This window comes from Polyergus mexicanus, unplaced genomic scaffold (genome assembly GCF_030449975.1).
Source record: "Polyergus mexicanus isolate NDT 795.1 unplaced genomic scaffold, iyPolMexi1.0 SCAF_3, whole genome shotgun sequence".
Lineage (NCBI taxonomy): Eukaryota > Metazoa > Arthropoda > Insecta > Hymenoptera > Formicidae > Polyergus > Polyergus mexicanus.
In genome coordinates, this window is record NW_027223323.1 from 1695286 (window position 1) to 1718713 (window position 23428).

At 28.8% G+C, this 23428-nt stretch overlaps 4 protein-coding genes across 4 annotated transcripts; all 4 read right to left on the reverse strand.

Annotated features, from left to right (window-relative positions):
* Nucleotides 1-260: 260 nt before the first annotated feature.
* On the reverse strand, nt 261-2215 carry LOC138945228 (mantle protein-like). Its single transcript, XM_070316598.1, has 3 exons — nt 1812-2215; nt 824-1105; nt 261-482 (listed from the first exon to the last, which is right to left on the reverse strand). Exons 1-3 carry the CDS (start codon nt 1821-1823, stop codon nt 339-341), a joined length of 438 nt encoding a protein of 145 aa, XP_070172699.1. The 5' UTR covers nt 1824-2215; the 3' UTR covers nt 261-338.
* A 2159-nt stretch (nt 2216-4374) lies between these two features.
* Nucleotides 4375-5804, reverse strand: LOC138932099 (mantle protein-like). The gene is made up of 4 exons (XM_070293669.1): nt 5776-5804; nt 5332-5480; nt 4975-5144; nt 4375-4515 (listed from the first exon to the last, which is right to left on the reverse strand). Exons 1-4 carry the CDS (start codon nt 5802-5804, stop codon nt 4375-4377), a joined length of 489 nt encoding a protein of 162 aa, XP_070149770.1.
* Nucleotides 5805-10251: 4447 nt separating this feature from the next.
* On the reverse strand, nt 10252-15300 carry LOC138944879 (uncharacterized). The gene is made up of 9 exons (XM_070315944.1): nt 15244-15300; nt 14472-14919; nt 13798-14089; nt 12520-12560; nt 11670-11683; nt 11316-11451; nt 10999-11118; nt 10532-10641; nt 10252-10434 (listed from the first exon to the last, which is right to left on the reverse strand). The coding sequence occupies exons 1-9, from the start codon at nt 15253-15255 to the stop codon at nt 10252-10254; spliced, it is 1356 nt and encodes a 451-aa protein (XP_070172045.1). The 5' UTR covers nt 15256-15300.
* Nucleotides 15301-17916: 2616 nt separating this feature from the next.
* On the reverse strand, nt 17917-20519 carry LOC138944880 (zinc finger protein 512B). The gene is made up of 4 exons (XM_070315945.1): nt 20502-20519; nt 19644-19714; nt 19305-19537; nt 17917-18248 (listed from the first exon to the last, which is right to left on the reverse strand). Exons 1-4 carry the CDS (start codon nt 20517-20519, stop codon nt 17917-17919), a joined length of 654 nt encoding a protein of 217 aa, XP_070172046.1.
* Nucleotides 20520-23428: the final 2909 nt, after the last annotated feature.

The window sequence follows — 23428 nt, forward strand, 5'->3', positions numbered from 1 at the left end:
AATTGATAATTAAGTAAGTTAAATATTTTTGAAATTAATTTTCCACGATCTATCATTTAAGAATCTTAAATTTTAATTATTCGTAACATGCTGTTAACCTGAATTACTCTGCTTAAAGAATAATAACTATTAGTGATTTTTATATATAATAGAAAAGAATTTATTTAAACAAATATTACATAACAACAATCTATATATAATATTATATATATAACAACAAACTATATACAACATCACAACATCATAATGCTTACGATCTATTGTTGCATATATAACGCTTTTGTCATTAATTTAAATATAATGATATAATATTACAGAGAATCGTCCGGATTCGTGAATTAATGCTTCCAACCATGTCCCGAGCTCTTATGATGGAAAACATGCTTGTACACCGGCACATGAACTGGATATGGCTTAGGTACTGGCACTGGGAAATGCTTTTCTACGGTCACTGGATATGGTTTTTCGACAACGTATGGTACCTGTAACATAATAAATTTGCTAATACTTAAAACATTAACGAGTAAAAGAATGTGTGACAAACGGATTAATATTATAAATATAATGTATCTATATGTATTTATCAATGTATTTTAATATTTCTATATACTATAGCGATATTCTTAACACTTCAAAAATTCAAAAGATATAATTTAAATTTAAGTACTTGATATTTCCATATGGCTCCTATTTATGTTACTTTTATGTTAAAAGATAATATTCTATAATATAATGATAATAAAAATTTGCTAAAAATTCGACAAATTTTTTGCAAATTCTTAATATTACACAATGTATCCAAAAATTGTCACAATAAAATAACCTTTTTCTCCACGACATAAGGCTCTGGCTTTTCAATCGGTATTTCGACGTGTTTGATAACTTCTACAGGAACCGGATGTGGTATTGGAACTTGAATTTGATAGGGTTGAGGTATTGGAACCTTAATTTGTTGAGGTACCGGGACGGGGACTGGATGAGGAATTGGTATTGCGTATTTCTTGTAGATTGGTATTTCCACTGGTTTAGATGTTTCGTGATAAGTTGTATCGCCGTGTTCCTCCTCATAAGAGGCCCATACAGTGATCACCATAGTGATTAACACCTATAAATGAATTATTAAAATTATTGTTTCGAATGTCGCCAAGATGGCTAATCTTAAGCGCTTTCTAAACACGAGTCTAAGTTTTTCTTTTGACGGTAATTTCACGAGAAAACTCGATTGAACATTTCGCGCAGATCACTCGCTCTTTCCAATCGTTTGAACAAGCCATATTCGGAATGGTGTCACGTAAAGCGCAACAATTTCGTAATAAATAACTAATTGCAGCCCTGTTTCGTTTGCAGATTTAATTGCTTTTCGTGAGAAAAATAAGATCTGTTTTCAATTTTTTTTTTTTTTTTTTTTTTTTTTTTTGACACAAAAAATTAATGCTCAACGTACATATAGATTCAACATAGATTTTAATAGAAAAACTAATGCACATATTAAATTTAAACAAATAACTATTTTCACAGTTTGAAAAAAAATAATTGTATTTTATATTTGTGAGATTAAAGTAGCAATAGCACAGAGTTGATAGATTTCAAAGTGTATTTGTTCAAAATACAACACCAATAAATTAATATAAAAAAATTATATGGTTTTATATTGTTAAAACTAGTGCTCTAATGAAACTAAATAATTTAATTTTATATATAATATATATGATTGTTTCGATAAAAATCTAATTTATGCAACAATTATCAAACGCATATTGTCCGGATAATTCAATATACAATATATATCAAATTTTTTTAGAAATACTCACGAATAGTCTCATGATCTGCAAACTTGCGCGACGAAAACACTGTCGTGACAATATCTGTTCTGCAATATCTGTTCGTGGAACGTACAACAGATTCTATGATGCTTTCAAAGTCACGGCCAACTCTTTATATACTGACACTACTTTCTCCCTTCTCCTCATTACAGTAACTCTAGTTGTTCGCTATGTCAGGTGCACGCTTGCACGTTATAAATGCCGTCTGTCTGCACGATAGAGCCGAGAGTGATGCGATTACCTCGATCTCTTTCTAACATTCGCTAACTTTGAAATGCGTGAAGTAAATTATCAAAACTCTTTATTAGATAGATAAATTATGTTATACTGATTCTGGGATACCGGAAGTGAATAACAATCTGTTTGTCCGCGTATTAATTATTCTCGTCATACTCGTGGCAATCATACACAGACGAATCTGTTATATTATTAATGGCACACATCGCAGATACAAGATTATAGTAAAATAAACATAAAAGCAAAAATAAATAATTAATATAAAAATAATTTTTTTTTTGTATTTTATTATGTAAAATTACTAAACAAAATAAAAAAATTAGCAATTTAATAATTTTAATTATTATCAAAATTTTTTTATACAACGAGATATAAAAATATTAAACTGTATGATAAAATATAATGTCTTGGTAGTAACCAATGTTAAAATTGATAAAAAAATACTATTATTTTCTACAAATTTTTCTATCTACTTCATGACTATTATAACTTTTTTATAAGTCGAAAATGATCATGAACTGAACAGAGTTAATGACCTTAACATTCAAGATGTAGCAGTAATCGTTGTTGCAGATTTCAACAAGTACTAACTGAGAAGATAATATAAAGGCAAAAAGAAAACGCACAGTGCAATAACAATCTGTCATGCTTTGTCACTTTCATTCTCATTTATACAACTTTCAGCAGGATACTTTTCTTATCAGTCATGATGATAAAATCATTCTAGATATGAAAAGGAACAAAGAAATAGAGTCTTTCTCTAATGTATTAAGGTATACAATCATTTCTCAGATATGTCATTTTTTTCATCAGCATAGATACGTTGCATGTATATTGGCGAATGTATAAAGACAAAGATATGTGATCACATAGCGTAAATGTGATATCGTCCTGGCTTGGTTTATTTGTTCAACAATCTGTGAATAAATGTGCAGTTTGCTGAAACATCAATGTTTATGCAATTGATAAAATGTTACATAAATATATATTTTATCTCCAATAAATACCCTATTTCTTTCCGATATGCATTCTACAAAAACTTGTATCATAAATAAGATAATAAAATAAATTTAATAAATTATTAATTATTAGCAATGCAAAATTATTCTTGTGCATTTTATTTGATAAAAAAATGTTAATATTTATTATAGTGTAATTGTTGGATACATTAGCAATACAAACTATTGTCACCAGCATCGTACAAAAAGTATGTCATAAACGTTTGCAATTTGCGGATAGGCAAGATATTTTAACGTGGCTGCATTTAGATTGGCATCTTCGATGGATTTATGAAAGGCAATCGCATCTCTCTAATGGGTGCGGTCGAGCGACAGCAAGAGCGGAATCAATGAGAAGATTTGAATCGTGTGCGATGGTATCGTGCCGAGTAGAACAGTGAAAGTACATCCCAAGAGTAAAAGTGGTTTCACACGTCGTTGTAAGAACGGGCGCCCACCACACGCTTCTCATTATATGGCGAATCGAGACTGCGCACGATCTCCTTCCCCTTAGGGCTGCAGCCAGAATCTTTCTAGTCAATCATATTTAAGTTGTCGACAAGGAAATAAAAGACTAGATTGCATACCTTTCGTACGGTCTTTTATAGAAATAATTTATTCTAAACTGGACAAGAGAACAGATATTATCATCATTCGCAAACACACATACACGACGAGAACAATTGCTCTATATCAGTTGGATTTCTGAAACTTTTACATAGCTAATTAGATAGGAAGAATAATTTGTCTCATATCTGGCGGCTCACTCTTTTGATAATATAATAATGTTTAATACTTTAATTTATTATAATTATTAATATTCTTGTTCTCAGCAATAGATTTTCTATCTTTTTATTATGTACCAAATAATGAGAAGTTTGAGTAGTGTGTAATATGGTCTATACATGGAGAGCTATAGAAGTAATTTATTCATTATTTAGTTTATATTTAGATTAACAAATTACACAACATTTATAATTAAAATTGTTTATTAATAATTACTCAGAAACAAATATGTATTTTACACATCAATAAAAACATAACAATATAAAAACATGTAACAAAACTATCTATTGTATACAGTGACTTGCCAGAGTCAATACAAAATTTGATAAATTATCTAATACATATACATAACATTTTATTCCCATATTTCCAATCAGCAATAAATCTTAAAAAAAGATTTATAATTACTGAATGTAATACGATAAAAAAATTTTTTAATAAGTGATCGCCCCTGCTGAAATTAAGAAGCATTCGTGCTCCACAATGGGACAGAAAGGCGATTTAAAGTTCATATTTAATATTCATAAAATCTAATGCCATCCTTTACCCTTGGATGTATAATGGAACACGTGTTTGTAGATCGGAACATGTACGGGATATGGCTTCGCCACTGGCACAGGAAATTTTTTCTCCACATAAACAGGATATGGTTTCTCCACAACATAAGGAACCTATAAAATATAAACATATATATAGATATATACTTTATGATATTAAGCAAACTAATAATTTTACAAAAATTATAAAAAATATAAAATGTAAAATATTATAGCAGGAGAATCATTAATAACATTTTAATAACGATAGGCAATTAAGTAAACTTTTATATGCATACATATCATATGCATGCACAAAGATCGAGAAGCGTATTAAATTATATTTTGCAATAATAAACAAATTGGTTTAAGAATCTGTTGCATATCTCTAATTTATAATTAAAAATATTTTTTTATTAGAGCGCTACAATTTCGCGAAATAATTTTGATCATCTACTTGTTTACAATTACATATTGGGAAGATTTTAGAATATTTCTTTTGTGAAATAATTATATTTATTAATTTTATAGAAAAAACTCTATATTTATATGTGTATATTTGTTTTTGATATTAAAAATCGATATTATACTTACATGCTTTTCAATAACCACAGGTTCGGGCTTTTCGATGGGTATTTCAACATGCTTGACTACTTCGACTGGATAAGGATGTGGGATTTCGATTGGTACTTTATAAGGCTGAGGAATTGGTATTTTAATTTCTTTTGGCACTTCGACAGGTATTGGATGTGGAATAGGTATGGCTGAAACAAAACGGATAAATTTTTTGAACGATGACAATATTTACCGTAATATATAAGTAAAGAATATAGAATTATATATATTTTTTTTCTATTATAAGAATTATGTAAAAGACAATATTAAAAGTACAGTCTAACAAGCTTAATATATATCCATTTTAAATAATATTTCTACAAAAAATTAGCTTACCATATTTCTTAATAATTGGTATTTCCACATGTTTTGTTTTTTCTTCATACGATGAACTACCTTGGTCCTCGTCAAAATGGCCAGCCAATACCAAGCTGCCAAATGAGGCCAGACTTAACAATAGAATCTGCAATTTAAAATTACTTAGTGTTCTGCTACATTAATATTTTTAGATTTCCAATATGTGTTAACAGAATAAAAAGTTATTGTCGTTTAACAAATTTCAATAAAAATTTTAGAAAAATATTGCGAATTATTTTTTATCATGTATGTAATAGATATTTAATCTCTAAATCTAATTTTTTACATCTTATATATTTACATTAAACATATTGCACTATATGTAAATAAATATAGTTCCCTATGTTTATTTCAATCATCACTTTGTTAATTATATTAGTTAACACTATTTAACACAGAAAACACATATTTATCACGTATCATGAAGGCCTGAACCTTACAGTTTTATTCATATTGCTGCTCTTGTGAGGTTAAATGGTAATGCAAGTACGAGGAATCAAGCTTAAGTGACTATGTACGTCAAAGATCGACCTTATATACTGACGTCGATTCCACCACCTTTCACTAAAATCCTGCTATAGAGTTTCAATTCTTTCCAGGATACATCACGTTGCATTTTGTATCGCGCAACAATATTCGTCATTTTGGAAAGGATTAATACTCTGCCGGCACGACAAATATGAAAGGATTATCATACTTACATGTAATACTACCTTCTTTCTTAGGAACGGTTCATTACACTTTGAAGTTTTTTACGGAAATCTCGGTGATTATGTATATCACATATAAAACGCTCAGAGAAAATGTAAATGATAGCAATTCATGGCTTATTGTTAGTTATGCTATTTTACAAAGAGCTATCTTTTTTCTGAAATAAAAGTCACATACGTAACCAATGTCCACAATTATCCTCATTTGACGTTTTTTATAATACAAGTAAAATTTTATTTCGAAAATGCGATATTAAGATTCAAATTAAATTAGATTATATACTAACATAAAATTTAGTTCTTAAAACAATTGTAATCTATTTTTCTCTTTTCGTGCTTTTCTTGTACTTAAAAATATATTTTTTGCAATAAGATTTATAATTTGTGTAAATATTTTACTATGGAAACATTTTAAATGCTTTATTTAAAATTTCTCATAAAAAAATTTAAAAAGTTCATCAATAAGATTGCGTGTGACTTAAATTGTAAAATTTGCCATCACTTTATCAAATTGTTTTATAAACACACATGATTCGTTATGTATGTATATATATATATATATTACTAGTATACGTGATATTTTAATTTCTTTATCCTATATTATAATTATAAGATTATTATCTTAATTGCAATTATTAGTATATCTAAATGCATATTTCCCGATGTTAAAACAGATTTGATTTTGTCGTGTAAGAATATCATGTATATGGCGATGACTATGCAAATATTAGAATTCTTTGTGTGTGAATGAAAATTACGAATTTACTTTCGAGCAAACGTATAACTATTCCATTTACCGGAAGTGAAGTTCCGTCATATGTATAAGAAATTTATGACTTTCACATATAATCTCTGTGAAATGTTTATATAAATTAAATGATATTTATGTTATAAAATTGAAAGTGAATTACTTAAGTCTTCTTATGTAATTATTAATTTTGTTTTAAGAAAATTTCTACTATAACTCGATAGAAAATTTTGTTGTTGCGTTGATCGGCTTGATGAACACAAGAAAGGAACACCCACCGGATATATAAGAATTTGATTTCCATTTACTTACATAAATTCAAAGCATTCGATATAGTCATGCAGCAAGATAGTTCCCTCTGTATTCAGCTTTTAGATTTAATAGGAAGTGAACGCCAAGTAGACTTTTCCTCGGAGAGAGAAATGTTAAGACACGATACATTTTTCGATATGTTAGAATGAAAGTACGAAATACAACTCCCCGTGAAAAGGTTCCGGCCGGAACTTAATCGAAAGATATTCCTCTGTGAAAGGCAACGTAAAATTATCTCAAAAATAAATTTTTTATACTTGACGATATTTAATAATAAACAAAATAATTAATATTTATAATATTGTAAACCGAGCTACATGCATCGTTTTTCAAATTTTCCGTTTTTCAACTTCTCTCTTTAAGTAATTATTAACACGGATCGTCCACAGAATAAAACGTATGCATTCCTATTGCATGGAGAAATTCCGAAGCGATTCTAAAAACAATTCAGATTGCGATGTCGTTAATTTGCTCTCGTAGAAAATTGGACAATCCTAAGATCGTTATCGTTGCTGAGACTCACGATCTATCGCTCACAAGAGTTTACATCCGTGTTTCAATGCAATCTGAATTGTTTTATATGCTGTTAATTGGTATATGCTAACAGCGTAAACAAGCTTTGACCTGCAACCTCGGCATTGGAGAAAGTATGAATAAAAAAAATAGAATCGTGTTCCTGACATTGACAGAAATTAAACAGAATTGATTTGTCTTCTAAGTTGACGTAGTAATTTTATGTAGTAATTATAAAATATGTGCTTGAGTTTTTAAAAAATCTAATTTATATTATTATATTATATTAGTTATAAAATTTGCTGAGAAAATAGGATCAAATATAATAAAATTATATAAATAATATATATGTAATTTAATATTTTACAAAGTGTTTTAGAGCTATTTCGAGTTTTCTTTAAGTCTGTAAGTATTGCTTTAAAGATATAAATATATTATATATGTATTTAAATAATTTATTTATTTATAAGCATAAAAGTTATAAAAAAAGTGTTACTTATTAAAAAAAAAATTAATATTATAAAATTAATATTGTAAATATAATAAATTGTGAAAAAGAGAAAATTTTGTCCTGTGCGAATATTTTAATAGAGAAAATTGGAATATGATGTATTCAAAAATGTAAACTTGTTTCGAACAGAATAAAGATACTTCCGAATGCTGAAGAAGTAATGCGCCAGAAAATTTCTTATAATAATTGCTTATAATACCGCTACCGAGTTCACAATTCTTTCCCGGGGCGCCGAAATAACAACGAATTTACCGATAATATGGAAAAAGGAAGCCAAAGAAAGAAGTCTGCGCCAAAAAAAAAGCTCGCGGCGAAAGTAAAATTTAAAGTCGTTTTACTCTCGACAATCACCGCGATCATGGCGGTAGTGATTGTGTATTAAACATTAAAAAGAGAGCCTTTCTATGATTCTCAAATCACTTCAGATTATTTACTTTTACATATTATTCATAGACAAATTTACCCAATCAATCGTCTTTCTTATGATTGAGAATCGATTTTCTTCTTTGCGCTAGCAAGCATACAATTATAATATTATAGTGTGTTTATAATGTTAAAATAATGCATGTCACGGACAAAACAATCATAGAAATTAAAACGAAACGAAATGAACTAAAATCATCGTTGTTTATATATTCCGTTTCGGTGTTTGATATTTTACATGTCATCAAATCATGAAGATTATGACAGTTTAAAAGGTGATATTGTGGTCTAATTTGAAATGCGAAAATACGCGGAAATGAAAGATTAATTGTAAGATATATGCGCGACCGCTATCATTTCGAGTGCACGTACACCCATTTCCGGTCGCAATATAATGTTTTTTTTTTTATGTGCGATTGTTGCGTCAAGAAAAAGAGAGGGATCATTCTCTTCCTCCTTTTACGACGGTCAAAACTACTACGACCGGAGAAACAGCAGCAGTCTATTTTCGATTTCTCTTTCGCTGCCATTTTTTTGCCGTTGCCGTGTATTTATGCTCTCTCTCTCTGTCGTCATTTTATGCTCTTTAAACAGAACAGGAAGACATTGTTATTGCATAATTTTTTTTTCATATTGAAAGTCCTTATTTATTCTGTTTTCACGCTCACTGGCTGTTTTGGCTTTATGTCGGAATGTCATAATTAGAATGTATTCTTCACTAGCTTAAGAACTCTTTTTCTCTTTTTTAGCAATGTCAAGGCAAAAGAGAATAGAATTCGCTCTTTACTTTTGCCATATTCATCTATTTTATGCGAAGTCCTCTGTTAACTTTACCTCGCTTTTGCGATAAAACATATTGTTATATGATATATATTATCTATTGTATAGGTATAAATAAATTTATAAGAATAGACAAAGAAAAAGACGTTCTTTCTCAATAATTTTATTTATATTAATAAGGTAAAATGCGGAATAAGATATATTTTCTAATAATTTTATTAAGCACTTGAACACGGCAAACATTTTACTAAGCGCAAAAAAGCATTTGATATGTTAAAATCGATACTATTATACTGTAAGCAAATTACATATAATCACAACACAACGTTTAATAGCAAGCAGTAAATCATTAAAAAAATTAATGACTTTTATAAAATATGGTATTTTTTAAAATCGTATTTGAAAAATTCATGACTTTTCAAGTTATGAATTTTTTTCACTTATCGATTTCGCTTCTTACAAAAAACTAAGAAATGCAAATAGTAGTTTATAACAGTTATTTATTATACAAAAAAATATTGATTTATTGTTAGACAAGCTATAATCTGCTGAACATTTAACTAAATACTTATATACAAATGTTTCCATATTGATTAATAATTATCTAATTTAAATTTGTAAAAACAAATATTTATAATAGAATTAGACATTTTTTATGTAAGAGAAATTGAACTTGGATATAAAAATATTGTATAAGAATTAAATAAAATTTAATAGCCATTTCTTAAATAAAACATAAAGAACGTTTTATTTTGTTAAAACATTTCAATATATATAATTTATTGTTGTAATAAAAGAGAATATTTTCTTCTTATATTGTGTATTTAAATGTGTTTTTGAATAAACTGAATATAAAAACAATAACAACAACAAACAGTCGTGCTTCTGTAAACACAAAGAAATCAATGACTTTTGTGTACAACGGTCTTGTAGATCGGAATCTTGATCGGAATTGGCTTTTCGACCAGTACGGGCATATGTTTCACCACATGAAACGGCACCGGTTTCTCGATCTTAACCGGAATTATTTTCTCGACGGGCGTTGGTACTTTTTTCTCGACTGTCTTAATTATTTGCTTCTCTACCTAGAAAAACAGAATAATTTCAGCGAAAAAAAGATAATAACAAATGATTTTACTCTGTCAGATAAAAGTTAATTATCGTGCCACAGCGTGCAATCACCTCATATGGTACGGGCTTTGGAATCACTACGGTAACAGGATAAGGTTGTGGAACTGTCTGCACCACTGGATGCGGGATACTAATCGGGACCTTTTTGATCGTCGGTATCCCTATGCAAAAAACACAAATAATATTCCAAATATAACGTTTAATAATTAGTTAATAAAATAGCAATAAAATAAAGCAATAAACAATTCAAATATATATGTATATGTTCTACATATTAGTTTTATTGTCTTCTAATCTTTATTATTTTTTAATGTTAATATAATTATTGATTTTTTATTGATATTACATCCTTATAAAAAAATTTTTTTGAGACTTCTAAATTTTTAAATTTTTTCTATTTTTATAAATCAATGAATTTCTAATATTTTTTTATTAAGATGCAAATTTTTTTCAATATAATGTTAATAATATGCAAATGTAGTAGAATATGATAATGGAATTAACGCAATTTATATTACCAATGTGTTTAACAACAGGAATTACTTTAGCTCCATGAAAACTGCTAGTGTCCGAATGCCAGTCATTAATTTTATTTAAAAGGAGCGAATGATCTCCCAAAAAATTTAAGGAATGGCTTCCTAAAAAAATTTAGAATTATGTTTTAGCATTTATAACTAGATATTTAAGCAATCAACAAATTGTTGTCATATACTATAATTACTGAAAATTTGATATCTAGCTATACTATTATCAATTTTACTTAACTTAAACACAAAAAATGCATTTTAAAGATAAATTGTGCAATTAATAAGTAACCAAATATAAATGTTCAAACCTGTTCCTCCCAGATTAAAAGTTCCCATATCATGATGGTCCATAGAGATTTCTCCCAGTGTAAGCTCACCTCCGCCATAATTTCCAAAGCCCCAGTTGGAACTATAGGAACAAGCGACAATTCCCAACAGCACAATCTTAAACATAATAAACGTCACCAATACCGTAAAAAATATAAAGCATCTCTACTATTACCGATATCTCGGAAGGAATCAATTGTTGTAGAGATCGCACAGAAAACGCGTTTTTTATCAATTCACTTAAAATCCTAAATAGTTTTAAAGATATTAATTGTTAAATTCACGAGCTTGTGCAAATCTTATTACTTAATCGAGAGAGACGAGCGTTTACGTACAATTTTTTTCATTGCTTAGCTAAGATATTTATATCTCTATTGTCCACATCAATAAGTAAACCTACTCGGAAGAGATTCATTTCGTCACCTTATATACCGCTTGAGCAGAGAAACCCCACTATTCTTTGATCTCCCATACCTTTACAAAATGCAATGGATAGCTCAATTATGGAACCAATTGGTTGCAGTGATAAGTGCGAATGTTACGTAATGTTTAATATATAATTGCTGAGAAAGAATAGACTTTACGTAATTATACATATATAAGATCATATGAAATAACATATGATAACTTATGTAATTTTTTATGATCATATATAATAATAATATCCAAAATTTGGCGCAATATGATCTCATCCAATTCATATATCGTGCCAAATTTCAGATTTAATGTCTATCTTTTCTCGGATTGTTAATAATTAATTGTTGATATATATTTTTAATTGTTATTATATAATCATTTAATTACTTTATTTTTTTATTAAATTTCTATATTGGATTTTTCCTTATATGATTGTTAATTATAGATATGTAATTTTCTAATAACTGAAATGTTAAAAACCGTAGCATTCAATTTATATTTATTCAAGCAAACTTTTTGATTTTTTTAAATGTATATAAATATTGCATAAATTATTTCTTATTTTTATTGGCATCTAATTATATTATAGTAGTGCAAGAATCATTAGTCATTAGACTTATCCTGTTAAATACAATCACAACATTGTCAATGTTGTTAATGATTTATTATATGCAATTATAAGGATTTCGCAAATGAATTGCAAGCAATTTAATCTATCTAATGACTACTTTCCATAAGGGAATTTCTAGTGCTTTTATTTAAAATTACAGTGAAAGCCTATTACAAGTGCCTCTCGCTTTTTGACGCGCCTGTGACATGCGAATTATATGTGTGTATTGTATTATATATAATATATATTGTAATAACATGCACCCCTAACACTAATATTTTTGTTTGAATTTTATTACTTCTACCAACATATATGTATATAGTGTTTACCCTTTTATTAAAATACTAAAAATAATCACATATGATAATAATCAATGAGTTGACAAAAGATAATCCTACACATGTTTAGTTTTCTAAATATAATTTTAAAAATAAATAAGTTAAGAAATTAAATATTTTAAAAACGAAAAGAAAGATAATATACAATAAAATATAATTTTTACACATCCCAAAAATAATAATTAAATTAAACAGATAATAAATAAAATTAATTAATAAATTTAACAAATTTGATTAAAATTAATTAATTATTGATTAATTCAAATAAATATTTGTCTGCGTTATTATATATAAGTTATAGCTGGCTTTCTAATTTAAAGCTCACATTCGTTGCTCATTATTATTGAAAATACTGAGGAAAGTAGTTTTTAATTGCATTAAAAGATCCTTAACTTAATTTATTATATTACTCTAGCATTTTCTGAAATACGTACAAAGCTAGCAAAGAGCATATTGACAAAAGATGTTTATTAAATAAGAACAACAAAAAGTTATTTTTATAAGCCTTTTATTGAAAAACAACAAAACAATAACTTTTAAAAACACTAGTTTAACAATACGCCAGTTACGCCGATGCTCATACAATACTCGCTTAAACATATATACAAGAAATAAATCGTAGTCGATAAGCATTCGACCAGTGAAACAAAACATGAATTGTTTTTCGTAAGTTTTCTCCTATTGACAACGAGATAATTTTATAGGAGTTAAAAATATGAATACAGGTATCAATATATTACTTCGTTTCGGTCCAATTCAATTGGTTTTTAAGCAACGATTTTCTCATCACAAGAAAATAACATTCTATCACGTAAGATTTAGATGAATAGTTTGTAATTGTCTGAGTAGATTAATCCTAAGAAATTCTTTAAAATATTTAAATATTCTTAATTATTTATCAAAGATCCCTATTTGTGTAAAGATTGACCACTTTCTCGTCCCTTCTATCACAAATCACAATTTTAAGATAAATGTTTTAACACATCTAGAGTTTAATGTATACAAAATCCGTTATTTGAAAGACACGCATTGCTAAGGATTAACTCTGACTCGTGTGATAATATATCGTGCTTCTTTTTTTTAGACATACATTAATGCTTTTTCGCGTGATGATAAATGGTCTTATAAATGGGAATTTTGATAGGATACGGCTTCACGACTGGAACAGGAATATGTTTCTCGATTGTGATGGGAACTGGTTTCTCGACAGGTACCGGTATGTGCTTTTCTACAGGATAAGGAACCTTTTTTTCTACCGGAACTGCCACCGTCTTCACTACCTGTATAGGGATATGCTTTGGTACAGGAACATGGACGGGATAAGGTTGCGGAACTCCAATCGCTACCGGATGCGGCACGGCTATCGGCACTGATTTTGGAACTGGTACACCTGAAAGAAAATTATTCGACGCTATTAAAAGATATTTTTTTTTTTAATATAAATGATAAAGCAAGCAAAAGAATATTTGAACCTTCTCGATCTGTTGAAATTTATAGAGAAAAAAGAAAAGCTCAATCTATATATTGGAGCTTTTTATATAATATTAAAAACAATTGTACTTTTTTACAATGCCACTTACTAGCAATATTAAAAATTATAATAATAATTTAATTATAGACTCAAAACCTTTTTTTTATTATTACATAATTAATTACGTAATTAATAAATAGACACAATAGATTTTTTTTAGTATCATAGTATCTGCTTTTATGTAAATTTTAAATATTGTTTGCAAAGTGTCTAGGAAAAAACGAGAGCAAGAGTACTTTACCGATGTGTTTATAAACCGGTACAGCTATAGGCTTTGTCACTTCGATATGTTCGGAAACGGGAACACTGTGAACGTAATTATGCCCGCTGTCCAGCGAGATTCCATGGCTGCCTTCATCGCTGCCAGCGTCGTATCCACCACCGGAAGAAAATTCTTGATGACTACTGTCAAGACCGCTAGACGACTCTAAATGCCCGCTGGAACCACCACTAAAACCACCACCTCCTTGACCGCCTCCATAATCACTGCCCCCATAGCTACTTCCGTAGCTACCCCCGTAACTTCCTCCGTAACCACCATCATAACCGCTGCCGGAAGTACCAGAAATCGCTTGATCGGATCGATCGATTGTGTCCTGGATTTTGAATATTTGCATCATATAGTGTCTACCATCTTGGTCTACGATCACTGGCGTGGCCGTAACTAAAGACACCAGAGAAAGAAGCACCTGCGTTCCGTACAAAATGTGTGATTATCGAAGATAAGAAGTGCGTAGTAATTTATGAGAAATATGATAATAACTTGCACGAAAAGTTCGTCATCACATATAGCATATAAATCTAAAGAAATATTAATATAAATATTAAAGGTATTATTTTTTTGTTACAAAAAATTAGGAATTAATAAAATTAAAAAAGTAAGAATTAATAAAATTAAATCGATGCAAACCAGATATCGACAAAAAATTTCTACGTAATTTTACGATCCAATTTTAATTCGACATAAGTCTTATCATATTTTTAATTATCACCACAATTGATGCCATACTTACGATTCTTTTCATGTTCGAACACGTATATTTCGACCACTACTGGTAGTGCAGTCTCTTGTGCGACTGATACATGTTCGGCTATTTCCCGTCTTAATATACCGTAGGGCCTTTCACTGTGAGTTTGTTTCACTTCGTACACTGTAGCAAATCACACCCATCAGATGCAATTGTCTACTCCATGCGCGCATGGAAATAATTGACCATGTCCTTGTGGCCTTCGCATTGACAATGAATTTGTCATTTTCTATTCCGTCACGCAGCGAGTGTCAGCGTGAATTTTCATGTTTGCTACTTTTATTACCTATTCGAAATTTATACCACTACATTGATATATTTCATAAAGAAATTGTTAAATTTTGCATGTTGTTTGTCGCAAAATTTTTACGGTCTATTCAATTATTTTAAATTGTTCGTTTTTATTATATAATCTTTCTTACAGCATTATTAATGTCTTCAAAAGAATAAATCTTTTGTAATTGCCAAAAGCGTTATTTATAATGTTTATTTACGAGAGATAGAGAAAGAAAGGAAGAGAGAGAAAAAATTATAGTAATATTTTTATACAAGTATGGAACTTACCATTTGAAAAATAATATTTAATTCATTAAAATATTGAATGTTATAGTAGTATGGTATGCGTTAAAATATTTAATAAAATTTTAATGTTTTTACAAAATAGAACAATTCTTCATGCGTGTACAATTTAAACTAATCTATTAAAAAATAGAAAATATTTATACTCAATATAATACATTTTTTTTATATTGTATTTTGCTATTAACTAATTTGTGTTCTGCTATTTGTCACATTTTGGTTATTATTTTTACTAAAGGCAATAAAATTTATAAAATTGATAATCGTATGTGACACACACACACAAATAGCAATTTAGTCGCAAAACACGATAGATCAATTTTAGCGTACGCAGGCGCGCTAATTTTTAACCAGCATGGGAAGAGAGCATAACGAATGTGGACGATGCATCCAGATGCACATAGTACACTAATTTTTTATTATTATGGTAATTACCAAGATAAGATAGCTTAAGTGTACTGATGATCTAATGCACGCGATTTTCCCTGAAACTTCCAAGAAATTCCATTATTTAATTTCTTTAAAATAAAAATTAAAATATATATAATAAAAATTAGTTTTATATTTTTAAATTTAATATAATTGTATTCGTGTAACATTTTTTTATATCGAATACCGATTAAATTGCAGGATTATGAGCTTTAAAGGCATATGATTGAGATATAATTTATACTTTGATAGAGATATTTTAATATAACTATCCCCCAAACATAAATGTTTGATGTTTTCAAATATATAATAAAAACTATATGATAAAACAATATAAAAATATAAAATAAATGCTTTCACACATTTAATTTAATCGAACTCGGAAGAGAAATGAAATTGCTTTATTAAGCTGTGACCACTTTCAAAGAATCAAAGTTAAATTGCAACTCATATAATAATTAATCACATACGAATTATTTAAAGACATAATTGTAAAACATATTAAAAACATATTATAAAACATTTCTAGAAATCTTTGACCAATCTGACACGTCAGTTAATCGTTAATTTAAATCATCTTTATTACAATCTCATATGATAACACGTTCGCGGAAATTACGCGGAAATGAAAGGAAGTGAACGTCCACATAATGCGCGTAAGATACATTATACATCATAAAATGTAGCTATATACAAATCTATTATATACAGACTCTCAATAACTTTCTACAATATATAGCCTTTCAAATTAAATATGACAACAAAAAATTGGCACATTATTCAAACATTTTGCATATTATTTATACGTTAAAAAACATAGTACAATCGAAAATAGAAGATGATTCCTCGTGTAAAAATAAATAAAAAATTAAGAAAACAATTTTTTTCTACAAAAATTTTGTTTCGACAAAAATTATCTTTTCGATTTTTACGAATAATGCTTTTGTTTGATTTTTAGAGAATTAATATGTGCATCAAAGTTAATGCAAGATAAGAATTAAAAACAAAAAACATTAATTTAGCGTCAATCCATTTACATTTATAAAACGTTACATTAATTTTCAAGATATGGCATTTTTTTAAAGATAAATAAGATCTTATTAAGAAGATTAATAGAATATATGCATTCTGAGAGAGAAAAAAACACATAAATGCTATTTTATACATACTTTTATATAGTAATAATCGACTTTTTTATCGTAAAGAATGCAATAGTTTTATGGAAAAAAAACGCGCGTAAAACAAAAAGGAGGAAAATATAAAGTTTAAAGTTACTATGAAACTGTTTTTACATTTTTTATTTGTTTCTATTATTAATTAACTTTATTATTACATAATACACATCTCTAATTTAACAAATGTATAATAATATATAAATAATATATTACATGTAATACAAACAATTTTCTTTATTAAATAAGATTATTATTTGGCAACAAATAAACAACGCATATATACATATACATCTCTCATCAACTATAACAAAATCGGCGCTATAGGAAAACGCGTACAAAAAAATAAACATCGGTCTGTCGTATTATCAACAACGACGAATCTCTTGTTTGTCGGCATCTATAACTCCGTCTAGCTTCACAAATATGCTTCCCGAAACGAAAATTATTCGTGTCTCTCTGAAGTCTCATTTAATTATTATAGCACTTTCCTTAATACTCGACGACGACGATGTTTCCTCGTCCTCCGGTGGAAAATATGTTTGTAGACTGGTATATGAATCGGATATGGCTCCTCTATTGGAACAGGCACATGTTTCTCTATAGTTATTGGTATCAGCTTTTCCACGGGTACTGGTACGATTTTCTCTATCGGATACGGCACCTTCTTCTCGACCGGAATCGCGATGGTTTTCACGACCGGTACAGGGATAGGCTGGGCAACTGGAACTTGAACAGGATAGGGTTGAGCAACAGTTACTGCTACAGGATGAGGCACGGGAATTGGCATAGGCTGCGCCACTGGAACTCCTATATTTTCAAGACAAATAATGATTTACTACATTTATCATACAAAGAAGATAAAAGGCAATCAAGAGCCAGCGCGCTAATTTGTGCGCATATGTTTTATTATAATTAAATTACATTGATATTTTGACTACGTGATAGAAAAGAACGACTTCTTTTTATACTTGTAATAAGGTAATATTTATGATTTAATATTATCTAATATGCTTTCTTTTCTTATCCATCTCTTTCTTTCTCTAACCATATATACAATATATGTATATATATGTAGATATGTATATATGCATATATTTTAATGATAAATATATGAATATATGTATATATTTTAATGATAAATAACAATTTAAAATTAAATTTTCAAAAATTGAACATTAAATAAGATTTTTGAAGAAATCTGTATTGCATGCACTTATAATTGAAAAAATGCACTGAGGAAGTACACTGTAAAATATAAAACTATTGTAGTTACATAGCAAACTTTCGTAATATATATGTATATTTTAGGATTCAAACGGAACTTCTTTTTTGCGTGTCGACTAAATAAATAAAAATTTTCTCGTAGATACTACTCTTTCTCTCTCTCTCTCTCTCTCTCTCTCTCTCTCTCTCTGTCTCTTTCACAGATGATTTAAAATGCAGGATTAAGTATCCGATATGATGCATTTCCTTGTTCCGTTTTTTAATGAGAATTATTCATTATATAAATTGCCACTCATTAATTATAAATACTGATTTTAACAATTTATCATCTGTAATAAAATTACACTATTTGCAATTTTCAATTGTTTATATAAAATTAAGAAACTTTTTTATATGGATTCTATGCTGTTGATTATGTATTAAATGGCATTATTAATGATAGAAAAATTCCTTGCTTGTCTTATGTCATTATAATATTAAACAATTATTACTTTAATTATTAATTATATGTATGTGTTTGTGCTATTATTAGAAAACAAGATTTTAATCGTCACACATTTCCAAGTATTTTAAATAATTTATTATTTGTTTAAAATATTTCGTTATTCAATCCATTTTACACTATAGTTTAAATCTTACCAATGTTTTTTACGATTGGCACTATCATCGGCTTCGTAACTTCTACGTGTTCGCTAACCGATATAGGTTGAGAGAATGTATGAACGTTTTGCATATTTAATTTTTGATCTAATCCTATGTGAAGACCGCCGTTATTTCCATAAGAGGAAAACGATCCAAAAGATGAGAGATCTTGACGAATCTGTGCGTTATTGGCGCTGGAGCCATAATTCGTAGCTCCATAATTAGACACTCTACGAATAATAATAATTATAATAATTAGTAACAACATAATGAAACGTGCAATTTTAGAAAATAATAATTGCGAATATCAAGTTTTCTTATTACGTCCTTACTTACCCATGCCATCCAGAATCACTGCCTGTAAAAGTAGCAACCGTTGTTTTTGTTAATAAACATATAACGAGTACCTGAATGGAGAGAGAATAATTGAATTAATATCTTTTAACTTTAATCAATTTCTATTTTTAATATAATATCAATTTTCTGAAAATTAGTAAAATAAAACATCATAAAAAATAATAAATTTTTATTTATTAATACAAAGGTTTTAATTGTAAAAAAATTTAACATATCGATCACATTATCTGTATTTTCATTAAAAAACAGTAATACATAAATACATAAATGGAGATTACAAAAACAGATTCTAAGCATGTAAGATTTTTTTTCCAACAATTCTTCATCAATATTATTTCTTATTTTAAAGAATACCATCTTTATATATATATATATGTTTTTAATATAATATTTTATTATATATTAAAAATTTATAAAATAAATTTCGAGATACAAATTTAAGTATATCACTTGTTTTTTTACAGTTACGTCAAGTTTCTGAATAACTTAGTTCTATAACAAATGTGCGAGCAAAGTAAAAAAACGTGACAAATACATCTTCATTCGCCAAAAAAAATTTAGATAGAAACGTCCGTCAAGGTATTCTTTCCTTGTTTTCGGCAACACGTCAAACTTGAATGATCACTTGCCGCATCGAGATATCCGATATCTACAAAGCGCTACCGTTGTATAAGACGAAAGTATGGAAATATCGACAATCACTTTCGCCTATTGTTCGCCGTAAAGCCGGAACTCGCGCGCGAACCGGGCGGACGCGCCATGAATCTCCGCTTCCGCGATTCCCACGCGTACCCCGTTCCGGACGCGGGCTGACCCTATTCGTCCTTTTCTACTTACTGAGGACAGACGGTGCATTTTTTCAGAACACGTCGCGATGAGATACGAGCGTGAACGGGACAACGAATAGAATACTGCGGATTGATTCCGATGGACCATCCGTTTCTATATATAACACACTTTCTCCCTCTCCCCTACTCATCCGGAGAGACGAATCCATGAGAGATGTCTCACGTGGAAACTAGACTCGTATGCCTATATACGATTAGCAAATCAGAAACTCTGTTGAGTTTACTAGATCGAAACTTGATGTTAAATCCAGTCAACCGAAGCAAGAACATGTTTTTCTGATCCGATCGCGAGCTACATCGCAATGGATGCTGCGAGATATTGTACCAGTGATCCTCAATCGGACTGCTAGAAAATTATGTAACATCATAACTAAAAAAATTGACTAATAAATATTATTATAATTAGAATAAATATCATTATAATCATCTATTTTTATTATATTATAATACAATAATTAAAAAGTAAATACATATATATGATATCTAATTTAAAATATTGTTAATATAAAGAGGTACAATAAATATTAGATTGGGTAATATTATATCATTTATTAAAAAATAATATTTAAATAAACCATGCGTAATAAAATAAAAATTATACGTGCACTGACTTTCTGCAATGAAGTGCATCTCATTGTACAAGCGCTGATACGCTAATAATTCTTGTACGAGCGAAAGAGAAACTAATATTCCTCTATTCAATTAGAAGTAAATTATATTTCTTTAATTATAAAGATAAAATATCAATAGCTTTATTATATAAATTTCAAGAATTATATACGCAAACAGAATTATATACAGGGTGTTTCTTAATAAGTGAAAAGAATTGCAGCGATGGATTCAGGATACAAAAATAAGAAAAGAAGTTCATATAAACATGTATCCGATACGACTTTGTTTCCAAGTTACAGCCTGTTTTATTTTTCAATATTTCCAACTTTTCCGTATACAAAAGTCTAATTCTGATTACATTACCATCGGAAAATCTATGCAGAAAACATGCATGAGATGCATGTTTGAAATTTCATTGTTTGATAAAGCTATAATTTTTACTTTAAACGTAAACTATTGCGTTAATAGCGCTAATACGAATACTTTACTTTCACTGAGTACAAGATACGAACTGTACCTTTTACAATACAAATAACACGTTTATGCTTAACATAATATGTAATTATGTTTATGTTTATAGATTAGCAAATCTCAAATTTTTCAAATCTTACAGATAAACTGCAAACCGATAATAATAAAAAAAAAAAACAGGTTGTAACTCGGAAACAAGGTCATATCAGACATATGTTCATATAAACTTTTTTTTTTATTTTTGTATCTTGAATCTATCTCTGCAGTACTTCCCATTTATTAGAAAACACCCTGTATATTAGATATGCAGCATATAACGGTGGCGTCTTATCATTTGCTAAGAGATATTAATAACCGTAATTGCCTTACTTTTACGTTAATATATGCTATTAAAAAATCAGGTTATAGGTAAATTCCAGTGAGAGTAGCTCGCACACGCAATAATGAAGGAAAGTAAATAAAACTGGGTGAAGGAGAAGCTAACAAAAAGACCGCGGAAAAGCGAAAAAAAGTACAACCGATGAAAGTATTATCCGGTTCGATGTGAAAGGTGTAGAGCTCGATCATTATAACGGCAGCGTCTTCTCTATTTGCCGCAATAGTAAGGATCCAGAAAGGATAATTGATTTCGTTTAACAATAATCACGATCTCTATGCCCATTGAGCAATGTCTAAAGATCGTGTGGTCATCCAAACATTTTCTTCGAATTTAATGGTTTAAATACTTTTCCGAAATATGCAAGCAACTCTCTTTTTCATCATTTAATCTACCATGCAATTTTAAAAATAATTATATATCATTCAAGACAATCGTATACCCATTTATATCAGTTGTACAGTTTATGTTAAAAAATAAAAAATAAAAAAGATTCATACATTTCTCTGAAGCAAATATCGTCTTTTGCGCTTATAATTTATGCTGCATCTTTATATCGGCTAGATATATTCATACACAGTACGAACATATCTAGAAAGTTCTTGTTATATAGATATTATATACATATTACATATATAATATTGCCTATATATTATTATCAATTATAATAAATTAATTGATAATATTAATTTGCTATCAATCATAATATTAATTTCATATTGTGTGTATACGTGAATAATTCGTTTTTAAATTTTTTAAAAACTAGTTTTGAAAGCTATTTTTAATAATTTTATTTGAGTAATGTTTATGTTCGATATTTGATGATAAAAGCGACACGTCCAAGCGGATTTGGCTGTCACACTTGACATTAAAAAAAGCTATAAAAATACTTAATCTCTGCGATTAGTAGCCTTTTAAAATATTGAATTATTGTTGCAATCTCGAGAGAAATATATTACAATTTTTTTTGTTTTTTAAAATCAATAAATATATTTTACTGCAAGCAAGTAGAAGGCTGATTAAAATCTGAATCCTGACATGATATCATTTAACTTATGTTGGACTTATTTTTATTTGCGTGTTTTTCTCTGCTTTGTGGAATCGTCATTGATATTATGAGAACGTAATTGTCATTTAATTTTTCAGTGCCAAAAATTCGAGAAATAGCAGTTTAATATTCTTGCGAATAAACGAAGAAGGAACGAGTAGAAGAGCACAGCAGCCCGAAGGACACGGAAAGAGTGTGACTTTGATTGAACAACTTTCTTTCGCCGTAATTGCATGTGGTTCATAAAACTATGGCAGCATCATAAGGACAGCCAATAGGTGAGAGAGAGAGAGAGAGAGAGAGAGAGAAAACTATGAATAAATAAGAAAGGAAGAGACGAGTGAAAGGATCTAGATATGTTCTCCGGATGTGTGCACTCGTAGATTTGGCGATGAGGAGTACGCCCAGA

Bases quoted from the DNA above. Each gene is read 5' to 3' on its own strand.
- LOC138945228 (XM_070316598.1), bottom strand. The intron at 483-823 runs GTTATTTTATTG...ATTATGTTACAG, and splicing joins CTTATGTCGTGGAGAAAAAG to GTACCATACGTTGTCGAAAA.
- LOC138932099 (XM_070293669.1), bottom strand. From the start codon at position 5,804: ATGAATAAAACTGTAAGGTTCAGGCCTTC. The intron at 5,145-5,331 runs GTAAGCTAATTT...GTTTTGTTTCAG, and splicing joins ACCAATTATTAAGAAATATG to CCATACCTATTCCACATCCA. The intron at 4,516-4,974 runs GTAAGTATAATA...TATATTTTATAG, and splicing joins CTGTGGTTATTGAAAAGCAT to GTTCCTTATGTTGTGGAGAA.
- LOC138944879 (XM_070315944.1), bottom strand. The intron at 11,119-11,315 runs GTTTGAACATTT...AAATTTTTTTAG, and splicing joins TTTTAATCTGGGAGGAACAG to GAAGCCATTCCTTAAATTTT. The intron at 10,642-10,998 runs GTAATATAAATT...TTTTTTGCATAG, and splicing joins TCCTGTTGTTAAACACATTG to GGATACCGACGATCAAAAAG.
- LOC138944880 (XM_070315945.1), bottom strand. The intron at 19,538-19,643 runs GTAAGTAAGGAC...TATTATTCGTAG, and splicing joins AGTGATTCTGGATGGCATGG to AGTGTCTAATTATGGAGCTA. The intron at 18,249-19,304 runs GTAAGATTTAAA...TTGAAAATATAG, and splicing joins GCCAATCGTAAAAAACATTG to GAGTTCCAGTGGCGCAGCCT.